This window comes from Megalobrama amblycephala, linkage group LG19, assembly GCF_018812025.1.
Source record: "Megalobrama amblycephala isolate DHTTF-2021 linkage group LG19, ASM1881202v1, whole genome shotgun sequence".
NCBI classification, from domain to species: domain Eukaryota; kingdom Metazoa; phylum Chordata; class Actinopteri; order Cypriniformes; family Xenocyprididae; genus Megalobrama; species Megalobrama amblycephala.
Window position 1 is genome coordinate 16,845,454 of NC_063062.1, and position 22,697 is coordinate 16,868,150.

General features: G+C 36.8%; 2 protein-coding genes and 1 long non-coding RNA gene across 4 annotated transcripts in view; 2 read left to right on the forward strand and 1 right to left on the reverse strand.

The window, feature by feature from the left end:
- The window catches only part of pak1 (p21 protein (Cdc42/Rac)-activated kinase 1), a 66,710-nt gene extending 52,714 nt beyond the window's left edge, over positions 1-13,996 (reverse strand). Inside the window, exon 1 of one of the 2 annotated variants that reach the window (XM_048168464.1) lies at positions 13,732-13,996. Coding sequence is in view for 1 of the 2 variants with exons in the window: in XM_048168463.1 (XP_048024420.1) it covers positions 13,457-13,474 (18 nt within the window). In the remaining variant the exon portion in view is untranslated. Of the gene's footprint in view, positions 1-13,456; positions 13,701-13,731 lie in introns of those variants that run through there. The other variant, XM_048168463.1, reaches the window with a different exon arrangement.
- A 2,196-nt stretch (positions 13,997-16,192) lies between these two features.
- aqp11 (aquaporin 11) lies at positions 16,193-19,182 on the forward strand. Its single transcript, XM_048168467.1, has 3 exons — positions 16,193-17,001; positions 17,195-17,311; positions 18,466-19,182. The coding sequence occupies exons 1-3, from the start codon at positions 16,404-16,406 to the stop codon at positions 18,576-18,578; spliced, it is 828 nt and encodes a 275-aa protein (XP_048024424.1). The 5' UTR covers positions 16,193-16,403; the 3' UTR covers positions 18,579-19,182.
- A 2,734-nt stretch (positions 19,183-21,916) lies between these two features.
- LOC125254073 lies at positions 21,917-22,561 on the forward strand. The gene is made up of 2 exons (XR_007181588.1): positions 21,917-22,134; positions 22,268-22,561. It is a non-coding gene; the product is annotated as an uncharacterized LOC125254073 (long non-coding RNA).
- Positions 22,562-22,697: the final 136 nt, after the last annotated feature.

A 22,697-nucleotide genomic window follows, 5' to 3' on the forward strand; every position in this document is an offset into this window, starting at 1 on the left:
GGAAGCTGTGTTGCGTGTAAACTAACTGGGACTTTGCTGAGGATTTATCAGATCTCTGATTTAGATGATTAGATGTAAGATGCTGCTTAAGCAATTTAAGCAACAAGTTGTCATTTTTTCCTGAACTGTGATATAAATAAAAGGTTATTAAATTGTCTATTTAAAAAAGCAACATGGTTTCCACAAAATATTAAACAGCAAATCAGCATATTAGAATGATTTCTGATTAATCATTTGACACTGAAGATTGGAGTAGTAATGCTAAAAAATGTCACTTTGCATCACAGTATAAATTACATTTGAATGATAGTGTAATTATGCCACAACTTCAATATGCCGAACCAGTTCATGGGATTTTAAAACATTTTGGTGCTCACATTCCAGTAATATGATGCTTTATGATATCACTTAATCAACCATTAGGTCAAAGTACACCTATATGCCTGTGAGCCTAAACGTTTACTAATACACATTATGAGATATGTTTGCTTGTGCATGTGGGAATAAAATTAAAAACATTTAATCTGAAAGGGACGTTAGCTCAACCAAACTTCGAGAACTGTTGGAATGTTACTGTATGAATTGTGCATATGGACTCCTTTATAGTTCATATCAGAGCACATATCAAGAGTGGGTGGAGGATGTTTTATGGTTCATATTGTGGGGGTGTGAAACTGAAGTTCATAAAGTATTCTGCTGGAATATGAGTGATGACAGAATACAGTCATCTCTAAAACAAGAAACAAGAGGCTTGGTTCTCTTAAGGTCATACTGTAAATTAGAACTTAACACAGAGATAGAGCTTAGAGGAACTCAAGATGTTTATGAACTTCCTGTCTCTGTCAACCACTGCTTGAGAGGTCAAGAGTGAATCAGACTCATGAGACTCTCATCCAGGTATTTTCCATTGCAAACAATGACTGATACACAAAGCAGCTCTGTGATGACATTATGCGACGTGAAACAGGTGTAAGCGTTAGTCACTAGTTCATTCTTGCTGTCTACTCTCCACACAGGCCATAACCTTCTAAGGCAGCATCCTAACTAGACCTCTGATTGATTAGAAATGTAAATGTGCATGACAATTTGGCTAAAATAAGCTATTACAGAAGCTGCCTATAGCTTTTAAAGTCACCATGAAATTAAAAATGACAATTCCTATTTTTTTTATGGAACATCGTAGTAGTTATTATAAATGATTTATCCGTGCACATCATTTTTTTAAATTCACGTGACCTCGTAACCTTTAAAAATGGTCATGAACTGCGTTGTTTTATTGATTTATAATGTTTCCTGGGGTGCAGTTATAATGTTAGTATGCTTTTTACATACAAAATTGTCATAATTTAGAAATAAAAGGCATTTTTCCTACCCTGATATTAACCCTCTTATTCGAACGCTGTTTTAAGAGGCATGTCTGCTGTGAGACTTCAGTGTAAACGCCCACTGCTGTGATTGGCTAACATCTTTTCAATTTGAAATGGCCAATTATTATGCTCTTGAAAACTTTTAGCATGTTTTTACTATTACAGCTCTCAAGGTTAACTAATCGTGAAAAGTGTTGATTATAGCATTACACTTAAATCTATGGCATTATATTTAGATCGTGGCATGAAAGTTTGCAATGATGAACATTGTAGCCAATCACAGACATGTTGTTGAGTGCATGAATACAGTGATCTTGTCATTGCAACTCAATTTCTGCACATTAATGAATGTTTTCATCATAACTAACAGTGCAAATGCATTGTAACTAAGAGATTAATTGAATAAAATAGGAGTTTTGGCACGAGTCCAGAGCTCAGCCACTGATAAACTCGAGCTGTTTGATTGACAGATCCAGCATGCACTGTGGATTGACAGCTCTAACGATTGTAAAGGGAGCGTTCTTTGATCGCTTTCTATATATAACTTAATCACTGTTTAAATAATTGATTATTTTCATCCTACTAAGAGAAACAATGTGAAGTTGACCGTTTAGTCACTGGTTTGATTTACTGACACATAGACAAAGAACAACTGACTGTACATGAATCATTACATATCAGATCAGGCATCACAGTTACTTACATGTGTACAATCCACAGTGAAATGTACCGAATACAAATAAATATTGCTCAACTAAGACATTCACATTGTTGAAAACAAATAACCATATTCCTAGCATTAGGATCCTTTGAAAGGTAATGTTATTTTTAGTCCAATATCTCTCTTCTCTCATCTCATCTCATCTCATCTTACTAACATGCCAGTGGGCGGGGCTAATATTGCAATGATGAAGAAGGCATTGATATCTTCTGCAGAGGCGGGGTTTCACCTATAGATAGGCACATTCCAGGATCAGTCGTTCGCTGGGCCTTGTGTCAATAAAAGCTTTTATTGGACTAACAAGGAAGTTTTCAGTTCTTACAGTACAATGACCTCTTATATATCAAAAGCTCAAGGAAAAGTTACAAAATAACTTACACTCCCTCTTGCAGCTACATCTCTTCTTCAGAGTTTACTGGTGTGAGGGCGGGACAACCTGTCACTCACATGAGATCCACCAATAGCAAACCGCAAATTACAACCAGTTTTATGTCAGGAGTGCACCTGATGCCTTAAAGGGGTTATGAATTGGGAAATTAAATTTTCTTTGATCCTTTTGACATTGTACTATAAAAATATCCTGTAAGTTTCAGAACTCAAAACTTCCACGTTATTCCAAAAACAACTTTTATTGAAAACAAGCTCAGAAAACAACTCATTTCGGATTTTGTCATATTATGAGGTAATAGTGTGACGAAACACCGCCCATACAGAAGATCAACGTCTACTTCTATATCACTTCCTCTTTAGCCCCGCCCACCAATTAACGCATGTCATGTAGTAGTAAATACGAGACGCAAGCACAGGATTACTCCAGCAACAAAATAACAGAGATGGCTCTGAGGATTACAAAACGTTTTGAAGCGCCAAGTTGTGGAAAAACGCAGTCTTTGCATTGCCATCCATGTGATCCTAACATTAAGATGATGATGAACTTTGGATGAACTTAATTTTTAATGGAGTTCCAGTCAGATCGCGTCAGTAAGACACTGTTTGTTTGCTTCATTTGACTGCGGATTCGTTTTTAAACAAGACACAGTTTGACACAGGTTTTTTTTAGAGAGACTGAAAATAGAAAATGATGCAGCTCCAACTACATTGCATCCGACATTAATGTCGCAATAAATAAGTGCAAGTAACAGTGTTGTTACCATGTGTTACTATTGCTTTGTCTGATACAGATCGTTTGATATGACTTAGTATTTATACTGTAGCGCCGCAGTCAAACTGAATAGTTGTGATTTGAGGTTCTTTCCTTTACTTGAGCATTTATTGGGTTAATGCATTGGATTCCAAGATATGGAAGAAAGCATGTATAGAGAATGCTGCTTTTGTCACTGTTTTGATCTAAGCTATTCACTATAATCCAGAATAAAAGCTTCAGTGAGCAAGAACTTCAGTTTTGTCATCAGTAAGACATTACAACACGTTTCAGTTTATTAACATGACACTGCAACTGACAGTGAATAAATTTTCATTTTATTGAAAAGGATGAATTATAAAACATCAATGTCCACTTTGAAACCAGTTATTGCTCTATATAAACAGGCAATTAAGATATTTGACAAAAAACCAATGAGATGGCATCATTGTGATATCATACAAAAGCATAAGCTTTTTACCTTTGAAAATTTTGTAAATTTTAGTATTTTGAAATTGACTTTTAAATGTTTGAACAACTGTGTGTCACCACTGATCTCTGGCCTCATGGAGAGGCGTCGGGGCTCTTTTAGACCTTCCACCAGAGCCTCAGTTAGTGGGGATTGTGTGCTCCCGAAGTTTAGAACTTCTTTTGGACAGTCTAGCTTCTCTTTTAGAGGGGCGACACTATGGAACTCTCTCCCCACAGGATTCAAATTACAGAGCAATATTAATATCTTCACCAGAGAGCTCAAAAAGTGGCTTAAATCGGGCCAAAGTTGTTCTCATGTGTAAACTGTGCCGTGTTTTGTTTAATAATGTGTTTTTTTTGTTTTTTTGTTTTTTTTCTGTTAAAAAAGTCCCTATGGACAGGTGTTGAAAATTAGCATATGTGCTATAACACTTTAAACAATGCATCTGGTTTGTCCAATGTTATTGCTATGTCCATATTAAATAAATAAATAAAAAAAAATAAATAAATAGCCTGTAAGATTTATAGATTTATCCATTTTTAAATGTTAATATGTATAAATGTTTCAAATTGTTGGCAATTATTTCAACTATGTAGCAAGATATTATTGTACATCGGAAATTCACACGTGTAATGGCGGGGATGTTGAAAATTATTTTAATATGCAAAAATAATTGATATGTTACCAATCATTGAAGTAGGCGGTTACTTCCAATTCTTGAATGTGGCATGTCTATCAAAATGGAGTGTTCGAAAGAGAGGGTCAAAAACAGTATAGAAAATAGCTTATTACTTCTAATATATAATATTTTTGATGTATAAATCTTGTTAACATTATAGTGGACCTCAGAGAACAGAAAACTTGAAGAAAAAAAAAAATGCAATTAATGACCCCTTTAAAATGTGATTTGACACATCACAAGGTTTGGACATGAGAAGCATTAAGAAATACAGATACAAAAGGATGAAAGTGGAATACCATATGCAAATTTTATTTTAAAGTGCCATTTTTAAGGTTCCTAATATTGTTTTGGGAGTCTCCTACAACAGGTTTACATGCATGCAAGGTCAAAAAACACTTTCTCAAAATAATACATTTAATATCACCTAATTTCTCAAAGATTCTTAAATGACTAGTTCGAAGAGTCAGTCTCTCTAAACCCCTCCTTTCCATGAGCCTACTCTGCTCTGATTGGTCAGATGGCCCAGTCTGTTGTGACTGGTCTACCGTAAACAGCGCGTCGAAAACAAAATGCCCATTGCCATAACTGAATCACACCTCCGGAGGCTTATCAAATCTCAAGAGATTGTATACAATGTATGGACGGAAAAGATGGAATCGATTTTACCTTATCATTTCGAGCCCGAGGCAAGTCTGAAGATGAAACGCCTGAAGTAGCTGATCAACCAGAAACTAATAGCAAGCACGACTGGAGACGGACGTTTATATGTTATAAGATGTGACAGCAGCGTCATTGTTACAAGCTGTGAGGAACAAGCTGGTCCAAATAACTTAGGTACTGACCCATCTTTCAAGAAATTTTTAAAAATTGACGCTTTGAAAGCTGTTGGTGGCAGTGTCCTTATGTGGGGCTGCATGAGTGCTGCTGGTGTCGGGGAGCTGCATTTCATTGATGGCATCATGAATTCACAGATGTACTGCTCTATACCGAAAGAGAAGATGCTACCATCACTCCATGCCCTTGGTCGTTGTGCACTTTTCCAACATGACAATGATCCTAAACACACATCTAAGGCCACTGTTGGATTTCTGAAGAAGAACAGGGTGAAAGTGATTCATTGGCTCCTGATCTGAACCCAATCGAACACCTATGGGGAATTCTGAAGAGACAAGTTGAGCATCACTCTCCATCCAGCATCCGGTCTCTAAAAGAGGTCATTCTTGAAGAATGGAAAAAGACAGATGTTGCAAAATGTCGGCAACTCATTCCATGCCTAGAAGACTTGGTGCTGTCATTAAAAATCATGGAGGTCATGCAAAGTACTAGTGGTTTTTGTTGTGGGGTGCACTCATTTTTGCATCACACCTAAGTTGAGTAAAACTGGAAAATGTGTAATCTAAGTTATATTATTAACCTTACTTTCATGTTATAAGTTAATGATGTTAAACTAAACTTGTCAACATTTTGGAAATTGTATTTGTTCACTGAGATATTGTTTAAAATGTTACTTTTCAAAGGGGGTGTATTAATTTACAATGAGCACTGTATATATAACAACAATATAAAAATTACAATTTTTTTCTTAAAGGTGCCATATAATGGAAAATTGAATTTACCTTGGCATAGTTGAATAACAAGAGTTCAGTACATGGAAATGACATACAGTGAGTCTCAAACACCATTGTTTCCTCCTTCTTATGTAAATCTCATTTGTTTAAAAGACCTCGAAGAACAGGCGAACCTCAACATAACACCGACTGTTACGCAACAGTTGGGATCATTAATATGTACGCCCCCAATATTTGCATATGCCAGCCCATGATCGAGGCATTAGACAAGGGCAGCCAGTATTAACGTCTGGATCTGTGCACAGCTGAATCATCAGACTAGGTAAGCAAGCAAGGAACAATAGCGAAAAATGGCAGATGGAGCGATGATAACATGATATTTTTTAGTGATATTTGTAAATTGTCTTTCTAAATGTTTTGTTAGCATGTTGCTAATCAGCGCCGCCGCTCCCACCACGTGCATCACGCACTGTGCGTAGGGCACCAAGTGCTGAGGGGGCACCAAAAATAGCCTAATGAATTTTTTTTTTAAATGCCGGTATTATTTCATTAGCCTATAGAAATATTAGGCACATTTTAGCCATGTATATGTAACAAAAAAGGGGGGAACAAGAAAGACATTTAATAATTGCTCTAGTCTAGTCTAGAAAGTACCCCCCACCCCCGTGCCGGATGGTCCGTTCCGGTTGTTCGCGCGGGCGCCTGCCTGACGCAGTTTGACAGATTTTGAGCATGGCTCCGAAAAGACAGCAGGAGTCGGGTGCTGAGAAACGAAAGAAGAAGAAACTGCGAGATGATGCCTGTGCATCACTTTCAGGTAAGTCCATGTTTAATCATTCATAAATACGGGAAATGTGCTGCATGCGCGTGCTGCTGCTAATCGTAATGCGCCTCGAACTTGCTGACGTTAATGTTAGCATTAGCAAACTATGTTATTATAACTTACAACTTCGGTGCAAGCTAAATTGAGATTTTACTGTTAAACATTACCTATTTTAAAAACAACTGGCCTGACGCCAGCTAGCTGTTACTTTTTTTTATTTTTTTATCTTTCTTTAGATATTGAGCAGTAGTTTATGGTTTATTTTGACTTGACAGTGGTTAATACTTTCTCAGTAACGTTAACAGTTAGCAGTCAGTGCAGTGCACATGGTAGGCTAACAATTCCTGTTAAATATATATATATATATATATATATATATATATATATATATATATATATATATATATATATATATATATATATATATATAAAATATAAAATGTCATTATGAATGATATAAAGCAAACATTACTGTTGATTTGTGTGCATTATTGCACCTCATTCTATTATGCTTTATATTAGATTAGATTTAGATTTACATTTATTCATTTAGCAGATGCTTTTATCTAAAGCGACTTACAAATGAGAACAATAGAAGCAGTTAAACTAACAGTAGGACAACAATATGCAAGTGCTATGCCTATGACCCTTCTCAGTTTAATGCAGAATTTTTTTTATTTTTTTTATTTTTAATAATAGATAAATAAGGAATAAAGGGGGAGAACTCCTTGGCTGCCATGCTTTCAGTTATAAATGTTTATAATATTTTTCTGGTATAAGATTCTTTGTTTGAATATTTTGTCTCTTTCTATACTGATCCCTTTTCTTCGCATTTCTAAATTATTGCAGGGGCAATGCTGAGTATGAGGCAATGCTGAGTATGATTGATGTATGTATGATGATGTATGTCTTTGGTTTATTTTGACAACATTTGGTCTAAGAAGATTTTGCACTTTACTTGAATGTGTGTTTTTAGCTGTTCTACATAGCCTACTGTGTTTACAAAGTAAGTAAAGTTGTGACTTTTAGTCCTCTAAATCTTTGTTTTATTTAAGAAGACTGACTATTCTTGTTTGTACTTATTGATGATTATTTAATTTAATTTATTCAAAGTGACATTGAATTTGCAAAAAAAAAAGTCTGGATTATTTTGATAATTTTTTTATTTTGCTATTCTGTTTACTGTTTACAAAGTCAGCAAAGCTGTGAAGATTTTACTTTCTCTTTTTAGTGTTCTTAAGTTTTATACTGTGATGCTGCTATTGTGTGTTATTGGTATTGAGCTATGTTTGGTAATAAAAAGTTAAACTGGCAAAAACAAAGGTTTTTTTTTTCTTTTCTCGGGGTCAGGGTGGGGGGCATCATAAAGGAATTATGCTTAGGGCACCAAAATGGCTAGCAGCGGCACTGTTGCTAATGTACTGTTAAATGTGATTAGTTACCATTGTTTCTTACTGTATTCACGGAGACAAGAGAGCTGTCACTATTTTCATTTTTAAACACCTGCAGTCTGTATAATGCATAAACAACTTCATTCTTTACAAATCTCTCCAGCAGTGTACCATTAGCCCGTTAGCCACGGAGCACAGCCTCAAACTCATTCAGAATCAAATATAAACATCCAAATAAATACTATACTCACATGATCCGATGCATGCATGCAGTATTCATGACAAACATTTTGTAAAGATCCATTTGAGGGTTATATTAGCTGTGTGAACTTTGTTTATGCACTGTATTATAGTTGAGAGCTTGGGGGGCAGGGAGTGCGAGGATTTACAGGGGCCGCGCGCTGAATCGGTGCATAGTTAATGATGCCTCAAAATAGGCAGTTAAAAAAATGAATAATAAAAAAAAATCTATGGGGTATTTTGAGCTGAAACTTCACAGACACATTCAGGTGACACCTTAGACTTATATTACATCTTGTGAAAGAATGTTCTAGGGCACCTTTAAGTGCATGCAACTAATCAGAGTCTAAGGAAAACACACTGCCATAGGAGGGCGTGGGATAAATGCGAGAGCGTTGCTATGCAGTTGCTAAGGTTTTTTTTAGTAGCTGCTAGCAAGTTGCTATGGAGTTGCTAGGGTTTTCTTAATGGGTTCCTTCTAACGCGATACTATGCAGTTGCTGAGGTGGTCTGAGTGTTTTATAGCATGTTGCTATGCAGTTGCTATGATGTTTTAAGCACTGTTAGGGTGCTCTGTGTGGTTTCTTACTGTCCTGAGCATTACAGTCCAAAATCCATGTGACATACAGTACTGAGCGGGAGGAAGGGTGAGGAAGAGCTGGAGCTGGGTAAATGAAGGGGGTTGGAAGAGGAGAAGCGGATAGAAATGCCGTGGCTCATTTCTTCTGAACTCATTCGGGGGCCTTGCTCTGAGATGATAATGTACAATGACAGGTATTGCATAACAATAAAAAAGGCAGGAAAAAAATGGGCCACAGGAACGCAAATTCAAAACCTGCACGAATGCTATAAACTCACTGAACCTTCACAAAGTTACATGGACTGTATTTTCAGAAGTAAATTAGGTTATAAAATTCTGTTTCTGAATGCTGCATCCAGCTCTTGTTATACAGCTCCTGAGCAAAGTCCATTTTAATATGAATATAAACTACATAATGGGAGCAACATGGATGTCAGCGCAGTATTGTTTCTTAGCTCCAAATAGGCATTGTTTATCTTTAAATGTGGGTGGAACGAGACATTATTTCAGCTTAGTTTCATAATCAGAATACAATGAACTATTTCAAAAGATCAAGGAAAATCTTTCTACTGATTATATGACACTTTTAAGCGGTCACATGAAAATCACCCCTGCAAACAGGCATCTGACCAGTGATACCAAAGGACAGGAGCCCACCGCTGACTCCCACAGTCTTCCTGTGCAATGCTTTTTTTCTTTAAGGACGTGACCTTAAGATTGCTTCTTTTTTAAAGACAAGACCTTAAGATTAAACCCTTTTTACTCCCGTCTCTGCAAGGCAACAGAGTAGCTGCATTGTCCACTGCTGTAACTGGCTAACATAATCTGCATTCTTGCTTTTGTTAGTATCACTCGCAGAGAGACCAGGAAAAAGAATATTCCCACATGCTTCTACCATCAGTAGAACCTCCTTATACCTACTCTTACTAGTTTCTTCCATTGTTTTTACAAACAAAATAAGAGAAGATCATCACATGTGCCATTCAAAAGCTTGAGGACAGCAAGAAAGAACTTTTATTCAGCAAGAATGCATTAAATTGATAAAAAGTAAGAGTAAAAAACTTTAAAATGTTACAAAAAATTTTTAATAAATTTTAAATGTCAACTACCTATCCATCAAAGAACCCTGAAAATTATATTAAAGTTTATATAAAAATATGAAGCAGCACAACTGTTTTCAACATTGATAACAATAAGAAATGTTTGAGCAGGAAATCAGCATATTAGAATGGTTTCTGAAGGGGAAACAAGGTACAAAAAAAATGTATCAGAAAAAAAAAAAAATGTACAAAAGTTGTCACTGGGGCGGTACTCTTTGTACATTATTTACCCCAAAACAATCTTAAATGTACATACTAGTACCTAAATGGTACATGTTGGTACCTTTCGAAAGGGTACAGTCCCAGTGACAGCTTTTTACAATTTTTCAGAGAGTGTGACACTGAAGAGTCAAGACTGGAGTAATGATGTGATGCTTTGCATCACAGGAATAAATTATGCTTAAAAATATAAATAAATAAATATGTACTCAAATAGAAAATAGTTACTTTTAATTTTTGTATATCACAATATTACAGTTTTTACTGCATTTTGATTTTGGTGAACATGTTTACGACAACGATGGTACTAAAAACAAAAAAAGCTTTTCCTTTGCATTGTTGCATTGATCCCGTTCACACGGATCTGCAAAAATTATTAAAAACACTGTATTCTGCTGCCAGGCCAATAGATGGCATTGTCACTTTGTAAAGAAAAACTGCGCGCCTATAGACTGAACACATAATACGCATGCGCATGACATCACCGTTCTCACAAATTTGCCAGTTTAGCCAGAGACTATAATGGTATCATTTTCAAAAACTTACACATTGAAACCCGTTTTCAAAAGTTTGTGTTTTCAGAGCCCCAAAACGACATTGTCGTGTAAATAAATGACCAAAATGGATAAAGACAGTTTTTTTTTTTTTTTGAACGGTTTTCGTGTAAATGGAAAGAGATTTCTTTCAAAAACATTAAAACACCATACCGACCTAAATAATAAAAAGGGGTATACAAAACATTAGCAACTTGAAGGTACTAGCTTTCCATTTTCACAACAATCCATAATACCGTAATAAAATGGTGATAATTTGTGCATTGGTAATAGGGTAGTTGAAAGTACTAATTTTGGTACCAAGTCAGTACTGAAATTAAAAATGTAACAATACCAGCATTTCGCCCTAGCATTTTAAACAACTCTGACTGGTCATTGTGTTGACACACTCAACAAATAGGTCTATGGCAAATATTTTTATAAGTTAATGTTTTTGTGTTGTATCTGTATAAGTGCATCAAAGATGTATTTACATGTTTTTTCAGCGTTTGATCATTGTAGCCAAACACAGACATATCTGTTGAGTGCATGAACACAATGGCCAATCAGAGGTGTTCAAGAATCCCCTCAACAGTGCTCAAAATGCTATGGGGGAAATACTGGTATTGTAAAAATATTTTAAAATTTCAGTACTGACTTGGTACCAAAGTTGCTACTTTTGACAACTCTAATTGGTAAGCGACATTTACATTTTCTGCATAAGTCTACAATAAACAATCAAGTTTGTTGTCGCAAGTGGTGCAGAAATTAAATACTAAAATAGAAAAAACTTTGTGTATGCTTGCACAGATTCTGATTTGGTATAGAAATGCCATAGTTTTATCCAAATTGCACAAATTTATCCACAAGACAACACACGTGCAGATAACAGAAATATATTGTTTATCATTTGTTCTTTAACTGACTGTAAATGCCTTTGCAAATCTGGTCTGATCAAAAAGTACAGTCAGACACACTCACATAACAATGAGTATGAAGTCACAGCAGTTCTTCTAGGCCAAACGCACATCTGTGAGGGGGTGGTTGGGTTTCTTGTCCCATGTTTTGGGATGATAAACAGGGTGTTACTGAAACCATATGGTGACGTGTGGCCCAAGGGTGTGCTTACTTCTGAATCAGCGACCCCCACTTCACACTGACAGCACAACCCCCCCAATAAATGAATCGGTTTGATATCTACAGATCTGCAGACGGTGGTACTTCATGCATGCGCTTTCAAGCAATTAGAGTCCCACATGCAAAAATGCTTACATCACACCTAGACAAAATTAGACTGGATGAGCATTTCAGCTCACAGAAAAACATGCAACACAATGACACCATCTCACTGCTAAAAATACCTGTTAAACGATGACGACAACGTTATGAGAATGAAAACACTGTGCTCCACAAAGTAGAAGCCACTTGGTTGGTTCACATTTTTGTTCAGAAGTGAAAGATTGCATTCGTGCTATTTGCCACTTCCTCGTTACCTTTTAAGCGTATGCATAGGAGAGCTACTGCAGGCCATTTACAGATATCAGACCGTGGTGTAATATCCCAGAAGAAACATGCGCTTGAATTAACTGGTTTAAGGATTTTTCTGATACATGTGACCCAGTTCAGTCCAAAGTGAGCTGAACCACTGCTCTTATCATACATTTATACTATTATCTACAGGATGTCAAACAAATCCTCCAACTATACTGAAAAACCACTGCAATAAAACCACATGAGTAGGCTAACCGGATTTCATTCTGAATTTATGCTTTTTAATATACACACTTGTAAAAGCGCCAGCGTATTAAGAGCCTGTATACATATTTTATTTTTATCAAATGACAAAGGATGCCAAACTCACTAACCCAATGTAGTTCGAACACTGACAAGGTTCATGGATATTTAAAAATCCCGAAGGAATGCTAATGGTATTTAGATAATAATTTGGAAACAATCCAAGGGATCTAATAAGAATCAAACACCCATGGTAAACCTGAAATTCCCAGTTTCAGTTAAATCTGTTCAGATTCATGGATCTTACAGAATCTTTTCCGAAATATAATACAGATTCCATCAGCAGCAATCGTGTAGTATTTATGACTGGACTTCTCATTTGTCCAGTGTGAACACAGTGACAGTCGTGAGCTGCTTACACGCCCAACAGTGTAAATAGTGAATGAGCATATTCAGACTGTTGGATAACTAGGCCCTTATTTTTACATTTATGCACTTATCCAAAGCGAAGAGAAACATAATCAATTCATTAAAGAGCCAACGATATTTATAGTGTTTTACATAAATGCATAAAGTACCCCATAAATGAAAACACACACCACAACTGCATTGAAAATAATGATATTAACAATAATTAACTGTGTAATATTAATATCTAATATCCATTATTATAATTTATATATTGAATTTATATTTTATATTTAATTACATGAAAGAGCTATGATTTTATTACATATTTTATTGTATTTAAAAAAAACATAAATATTACACAGACATTATCAATAGTATTATTTAATTATAATACATATAATATATAATGTTGTATGTTTTGTTTTGTTTAACGTTTATATTATTATAACTGAATTGAATATAAGGCAATCATACCTTTTGCTGGAGGCACATGTAACTAAAGCCGAGATCAGACGGTGTTATTTGATCTCAAACCACATAAACGAGGAGAAGAATCACTATAATCCGTGCAATTCCTGCTGATAAAGCCACATCCGTGTGCTGTCTCTAATGAATAAGCAGCGCTTTCTCTGTCTGTTCTCCACAGACACGCGCCCCACGCCAGCCAGCGCGTCTCCGCGTCACGCAAGATTCCCGGTGAACGCGACTGCGGCTCCGCGACACGCGTGACAGCAGTAAAGAGCACTCACCTCTGTCCAAAGACGCGAATGTGAATTCCCCGAGCAGACTCTCCCTCGCTCTGTCACGCATTCAATGTCTCTCCGCGCTCATTTGCTCCAGTCTTCTCCTGTCTGTCTTTCTGTCTGTCTCGCCGCTGTAGAGACACACACAAACCTGCTGCGTGAAGCGCCGCCCACGCGCGATCCCAGTGGTCATTAGTTCCCCACGCAGCGCTGCGCTCACGAGACGCGTCACCTGCACCAGTGGAGGAGGAACATGCAATATTAAAGACACCACATGTGTGCTGGAGGATGAGCTGGTCTCATGGTACAAACTCGAGATGTTTGGATATTCGGATATTTGGATAAGAAATAGCAAAGATGCGGCCGACAAATAGACAGGCAGGCAGACAGACAGACAGACAGACAGACAGACAGACAGACAGACAGACAGATAGATAGATAGATAGATAGATAGATAGATAGATAGATAGATAGATAGATAGATAGATAGATAGGCAGGCAATGGAATTATGGGATGTCTAAAGGGTATGTAATAATTTAGAATGTACTGAAAGTATTAAATGTAAAGCTAGGATATGAGTTCATTCTGTCTTGTACACGACATATAGAAAAATAATTTGTTGTTGGCTTTGCATTTATCTGATAAAATTAGGTTCATCTCTAATGATGTCATGCGAAACCCCATTATTAAGTATCTCAGCGCCCTCTGCAGGTATCAACAGTTACCAGTCAATACCACGGTGAACTCCAGGCTGATGAAGCACCAATTATTATTATTATGAATAATGTATGCAATATCATACAAATAAACTCATCAAAGTAACCAAATGAACTAGGCCTATTAAGATTTATTAGCTATTATTATCAAAATACCTAATGCCATAATGTTTCATGAAAAGTGTTGGTTGGTTTTGACTTCATATGTCTGTATTTGTGTATTTACCTGCTTTAATTTATTGCAAACATTGTATTTTTCAGTTTTGCCCAGATCATCATGTCTCATATGCACAGTGAATCAAAAATATGTTGCAATACGATTTTATTAATTTCATTTTTATTCGTTTTTATTATTAATCACACATTATTTTGAGATTTTTAAAAATGTATTTAAATCTAATGTTACCTGATTATATATTTTTATATTATATTTTTCCACATTATATTATATTATATTATATTATATTATATTATATTATATTATATTATATTATATTATATTATATTATATCCTCCTGAGACCCAGAAAAAAAAGTTCGTGAATTTAGTTTTTTTATTGTCATTACATTGCTTGGAGCATACGAAACAAATGGGGAAAAAACATTTTTGAAAAAAGATATTTTATTCATATGTTATACAATGTAGTGGACATCAGGACTTTGTTTTTCAGAAAATAACAAGGCATGAATGTATAGGTAAAAACAATGGATTTTTATTGTTATTATTATTCACCAATCAATTTTTAGGTTTCAGGATTTTCTTTAACCAAACATTGTATAAAGATGATTCTCAACTATATTATGAAAGATATAACAGAATGATTTGATATACTGTTTTACTTTATGCAATATGTGTGAAAAAAGGGCAATAAGCATGTTTTCCTATACAATGCATTGATACATTGTATCTAATTTGCACATTAAGTGTAATAATGGGTGTAATAATTGGCAACATTTTCATACGAATATCTAATATTTCATATGAATATATATAATTTATTTCCCTATTCACTTGATGTGTCTCCCAAAATGCCTGATAAACATACTTTAAGTCCTTTTGTCCACTACAGTGGATAATTATAATTGATGTCCTGTTTCATAACAGAAAGTCATATTCTGATTTTAAACCCCATAACAATTTCCTGAGATGTTGATTTATAACAAACAATTTGAAAATTAGTCAGATTTAAATGATAATTACCAAATATGATCACATTTCCATAAGAAAATTGGATCATTCAATCAATGTCAGTCATATTTAAAGACCAAGGAGAGGCAGTTTTCATTGTGAAACTTCCAAACATTTGGTATCTTTGAAAAACCCTGAATCTGCTCTTTACAGGACATAAAACTGAGACATTTGCTAACATATAACATCCACCACAGTGGACAAAAGTCTATGCTTGGGTCTCAGGATGATATTATATTAGCCTATAAAGAAGCTCAAGTTAAAACTGTCCGTCTCAACAGTATCTAATTTTCTGTTAGATTAAACAGCCTGCAGTGATTTAGGGAGTCTATATTTGGTCATTTCTGGTCAGATTTATTTATCTTGCAGATAAATGTTTATTCTGGTGATCTGGCAACACCGGACGAAGTTCATTACAAATCCTACTAAGGTAAAGGATTGACTCATGAATATTTTCACGTAACAAGACGTTCTCCTGCCTGATTGGCTAAAGGACAGACGTGGGCGCTAGTCAGCTGACGAAATACGAATGCTGTTAAGATAAAGGTTGGCTCATGAATATTATTAAGGTTACGTGCTTGAACACTCCAGGAAGTTATTAAAGCAACGTATGCATCCGCTATTTAATATTCACGAGTCAAGCCTTTTGCCATAGTAAACTGCACAGATTGAATTGCAGTAGGAGGGGTAAATGGCGCGAAGGCGGAACCGCTCTAAAGTTGCCTGACTGGATTAGAGTTTTGAACGATTATTCGTAGCGAGGCAGGGCAGAGATGGCCGATCTCACCGTATCTCTGTCCTTACTGGTGGGAATTGTAGTTTTTAGTGAGGTGGCGAGAAGGACTGCTTCATATCTATTCCCAAATCGTACATGGATCATCTATGTGCTGGAGTTTATTTCCACCTTTCAGTTGTGCGCGTGCACGCACGAGTTAAAGCTGCTCGCGGAGGTGGGCAGAGTGGAGCCGCAGATCGGACTGACCCTCACGTACCTCATCTCGGTGGTCCACGGGCTTTCATTCCACGGTGCGATCTGTAACCCTACCGGTGCTCTTGAGCAACTCTGCCGCGGGACTCTCACGCGCAGATGCGCATTGGCACGGATCTCATGTCAGCTGATCGCGGCTGTGGTGGCACGGCTCGTGATGCCTCGCGTTTGGTCACTAACGCTCTCTGACATGCATGCACAGCACACACTGATGGCCTTTAAATGCACGAACAGCCCAATTAATGCCCCTCTGCTGCAGGCCGCCGCGGTGGAGCTGAGCTGCGCGTTTGTGATGCACACTGCTGTATCTCACGTGGACAAAGTGGAGGAGAAATATCGGGTTCATGCAATAGCTGCTGTCATCACCACCTTAGTCTATGCGGGTGTGTGCACTAACCCAAAGTTCCACGGTGGTACCATGGTACAAATATGCTAATTATTCATGACCATGGTACCACCACAATACTGTATGACCTGTGCAAGTGTTTTTATTGGCTGTCAAATCAACTGTCTATCAAACAGCCTACCTACCTGGGTGACTGTCGGTCTGAAACTTCTGTACTGTGTTTTGTAAAGGTGGACATCTCACCGGAGCTGTGTTCAACCCAGCACTGGCATTCTCAATACAGTTCCCCTGTCCTGGAAACACTTCTGCTGAGTACAGTTTTGTGTACTGGATGGGACCAATACTAGGTGAGCATGATTACAACATTGGTTAGTTCATCCAAAATGAAAATGCTGTCATTAATTACTCACCCTCATGTCGTTCCACACCTGTAAGGTGTTCATCTTCGAAACAAAAATTAAGATTTTTTTTATGAAATCCGACTCGTCCATAGACGAAAACATAATCACCACTTTCAAGGTCCAGAAAGGTACTAAAGACTTTGATAAAACAGTCGACGTGACTGCAGTGGTTCAACCTTAATTTTATGAAGCGACAAGAATACTCTTTGTGCGCAAAAACAATACCAAAATAACGACTTTATTCAGCAATAACTTCTCTTCTGTGTCATTCTCATATGTTGTTTACGTCCAGCACTTCCAGGGTCTATGTCAGAACAGCGACTTTTTATTGGCTGGCTCCTGCGGCAGCATTAGACACATGCGTCGTGCTGCTCATGTGACCGACTTTGGCCAATCCTGAGCCGGCGTTCTGACAACACGGAAGCCTTGACTGTGCTTACTGTGGCAACTGCGTAAGGATATTGTCATGAAAGAGAAGAGATTGTTGAATAAAGTCATTCTTTTTGTTTTGTTTTTGCGTACAGAAAGTGTTCTTGTCTCTTCATAAAATTAAGGTTGAACCGCTGCAGTCATGTCGACTGCTTTAATGATTTCTTTAGTACCTTTCTGGACCTTGAAAGTGTTGATTATATTGCTGTTTATGGATGAGTCATATACCTCTCGGATTTCATCAAAAATATCTTAATTTGTGTTCTGAAGATGAACGAAGATAACGACATGAAGGTGAGTAATTAATGAGTAACAAAAAAAATCATTTAGTGACTGTTGTGTGATCAACAGATGGTAAGTATTTGGTAGAGAAAAAGTTGATCCTGTTAAACACTTAAGTAATAACAAATAATAAGCCAAAGCAATAAAATGTCTTTAGTGCCGATCGAAAAACATATTTGCAAGAAACTTAAATTACCTTACAGAATGTTTGAGAATAATTTCTAAATGTTCTAAATGTCACAAACCAAACCTACAACATACACAGACCTCAGATCCAGCCCATGAATGTTCACTTATGTTAAGAACAGCAATAAATTCACAGTTCTCTGTGTTTCACCAGTATCTTCAGAGGTTCATGCTGGTTTTCCACTCTTCTTGTGTCATTACAGGTATGACAGGCTCTCTGCTTCTTTTTGACAAAGTGATCCCAGCCATTTCAGGAAAAAGCACAATTCCAAAGCACCTGAACTCTAATGGACTCAAGAAGAAAAAGATGAAGTGAATTAAGACAGTTTTAGAGTACTTAGTAATTACTCATGCATAATATGTAGATATACTGTGAATATATATAATATGACATATGAATATGAATATTTCTAGCTCATCTCAAAGTAATAATGAATCTGAAGGGACCTTAATGGTTTCATTTTTAGAAGGGTTTTACTGACATTCTTGCTTTCAAAAGTCTTAAATGTCATTTTTTAATGACAACATATATATTCATGAAGCACAGTGATTATGTAATGACACATAGGTGCAGGTTTACAGGTCTTAACAAATGGACATTCCTAGAATAAGACATGTGAAGTGTTCTAACAGTGCTGTGTTGGGATACTATTTTGTGTTTTGTTCTACTAGCGATGATTCTTACCTAGTAATAGGTAAATGTTAAAGTAGGACTACTAATCTTAAGCACAGTTTTGCAGTGCCTTTGGATTATCCTGGGTAACATAACCTTGATAAACCAGACCAGATAGAGTGCCACGTCTACAAGCAAATGCAAAATGTGAAATATGGCATAACACACTCCTGTGTTATAAGAAATGAAATGAAGCAGCGCTAAAATCTATTTATGAGGCTGTTTTTAATTAAACTTTACATAAAAACACACGACTCAGTGGTTATTTAACCTGAGAGATCAGGCAGGCTGTTGTGAAATAGTTTCTGATGGACCTTTGACCCTTTGTGAACTCACAGATGTGCTGAACAAAACTGATATGGCATTTTGTTTCTCAGTAAGAGCTGCCAAAGCAATAAAAGACAAGCAAATAGATGAAAATGGAAAAGAACAAATGAAAGTGAAAAATTGTGGGATGTTGGTTGCATAAGACATTTCACACATGAATGCAAGGCATTGACTTGATGGACTTTGATGTGCTGTCAAATTACAGCTTTAATCTTACGTTTGAGTACTGGAAACATACAAATCATTTTAAGATTTCTTTATGTGTGAAATACAGTAATGGAGTCTATTTATAGTTAGTCTAAACTATATAGTTAGACAAAGTCATCTACATCTTGGATGCCCTGGAGGTAAGCAGATAAACATCAAATTTTCATTTTGGGTGAACTATCCCTTTAAGGGGGTATACAGCATATTGGGATTATTAGAGGTGCTTTAATTACAGACATTTACATTTAATAATTTGTAATGTCTGTAATTAAAATAAATGTTTACTAATCATTTAGTACCTTTATGGGCAGTCATCTCAATGGCACAATGAGTAAGCATAAAAACAAACTAGAGTGTAATGAGTAACCAAGGCTTCTTCCATTCATTGCTAAGACACTTGAGAACAACCTCCTGGACAACAACCAGTCTGACTTCAAAAGCAGCCACTGCTTTGCTCTCGGTTATTGAAGCTCTGAGACTGGCAAGAGCTTCCATCAGCAGTAGTGATCTTGCTGGATCTGTCTGCTGCTTTTGACATGGTTGCACCAGATCTTGCTGTCAACCCTCATGACAATAGGAATCTCAGGAACCGCATTCCAGTGGTTCAAGTCTTACCTCTTAGGTCCTTCAGGGTGTATTGGAGGGGTGTCTGAGGTTTCTAAGTCTAGCTACTGGGGTGCCTCAGGGCTCAGTGCTTGGACCACTTCTCTTCTCCATCTACTCGATCTAGGATCTGTCATTCAGAAACATGGTTTTTCCTATCACTGCTATGCTGATGACACACAACTCTACCTCTCGTTCCAGCCAGATGTTTCGACGGTAGCTGCTCGCATCTCAGCCTGCCTGACAGACATTTTGGACTGGATGAAGGACCACCACTTTTAACTCAACCTTGCAAAGAATGACTGACTAACTCCTTCCAGGACATCCAGGAAACTTGAAGTTGTGACTGTCAATCAGCTAAAATTCACAGACCCCATTGCTAGAATGGCCCAGTCCTGCAGATTTGCCTTAAACAACATTAGGAAGATCAGGCCCTTCTTATTGTTGCATGCTACACAACTCCTTGTCCAAGCTCTTGTTCTATTCAGACTGGACTATTATAATGCTCTCTTGGCAGCCCTTCCAGCATGTACTGTCAAACCTCTTGAACTTACCTAGAATGTGGCAGCATCAATGGTCTCTTAACGAGTCGAGGAGAGCGCACATCACACCTCTCCATCAATTTGCACTTGTTGCCAATAGCAGCTCACATCAAATTCAAGGCACTGATGTTTGCCTTCAGAATGACCACTGGCTCTGCACCACTATACCTAAACTCTCTACTTCAGACTTAGGTGCCATCCCAAAGAGGCACAAAATCACTTTCACTGACTTTATTTGACTATTTCCTGGGCAGGTCATTCCTGGCTGAGTCTTTAGCCATTATCAAGAAACAGCTAAAGATGCATATTTTTCATCAACACATGACCCCGTTAATAACTTACTATATTCTATTTATTTATTTAGAAAAAAACTTGGACTGACTGTGCTAGACTAACTAGGACTTGTCACAGCACTTATATATTGTTGCCCTATTGTTAATTTAATTGCTACTATTGTTCTTCTCATTTGTAAGTCTCTTTGGATAAAAGCATCTGTTAAATGATTAAATGATGGAGTTGTGTGGTATGCTCCGATATGACTTGATCTTCCTAATTATTAATCTTTATGTCACAAAATATAATGGTCAGTCTCATAAACTCCAATGTTCAGGTCACATTTCACCCGCAAACCCCCTAAAATAAAGTCATATTTCAAATAAAGAAAATTAAAATAAAAGCAGGATGTTTTTTGTAATTCTCATTTTCAGTGATGATTTTCAAATATGCATAATCCAAATATTCTTAATGGCCCTAAAAGGATTCACTGTAAATGATTTCCGTTGTTTTCACAGTATTATACTGTGTTCTCAACAGTTCCCTATTGTAGGATCTGAGTACAGCATACTATAATATGTACAGTATACTGTAGATTTTGTCATTTTCACAGCTTGCTACTGTATTCTTTCCAAATGTATAACCTGTGTACAGTATGTTACTGTAGATTTGAAATGCATTCTGGGAAAATATTAGTCTACTGTATATCTAAATACAGTAAGCTACTAAATGACCGCGAAAAACAACCACACATTTCCTCACGCATGACAGACTCATCATGAAGATGAAAGCCCACAAGAGTATGGTAGGTTATCCTGCCCTGCACCACTTCACTCTTTTTTCCACTTTGTTTTATTCTGATGTTTTTTGCAAGATATAAAGCTACGGTTTAGTTAATACGTTTCCATAAAAATACCTGAGCAAGCGTTTCTGGCCTTTTCTTCCTGCAGCGTGGTGAAGATGAAAGTCCGAGGACGGAGTACGTGTAATTGGTGGGTGGGACGGGTATAATTTAAAACGCATGTAATTGCCTTATTTGCTTTATACAAATGTTATTTGCAAAGTATAAATACGTTTTAGTTTATAAATGTCCGTAAGAACATCAAAACGGGTGCTCATTCCCCTGTTAAGCCGCTCTAAGTAGCTCTTTCCTCCCGCAGCGGCGCCGGCGCCGGCAGACCGGCTGAACCAAAGTCAGACAGGCGGGAAGAGTCGTTGTGAAGAGAGGAAAAGCATACGTGAAAATGGTAGGTCAACTTTAAAACACATGTAATCGCTTTTTTTTGTACCAATGTTGTTTGCAACTTCAAGGTACAAATGCGTTTGTTGCTGGCGCTCATTTCCCAGTTAAGCCGTGCTGACAGCATTTTCTTCCCGCAGCGGCGCTGGCAGACGGGCTGAACCATCGTGAGACTGGGTGAAGAGTCTTTATAGCATGTGGTTTTAAGATTTAAGATGATATATATACGCTGGTTATTGTTGTATACCGCTACTAATTAAGTACTTTAACTCTTCAAACTTTTAGTTTTATATTTCCAACATTTATTTTCCACTGGCACAATGTGTTAATGTGATTTTAGTGGCATGACTTTGATGAAATGAATATGCTGGTAAATCTGTACTGAAGTTCAGAAATGTAAAAGATGAAACCTAAATAAAGTTGACTTGAAGCAATAAATTGTGTTATTGAATATATAACCATAAAATTAAAATAAAATAACTAACTGTAAAAATAACTTCAGTAGTTTTAAGCATACTGGAAAATAAAGTACAGCGTTATTTTTACGGTAATTTTACTGTGGTATGACAT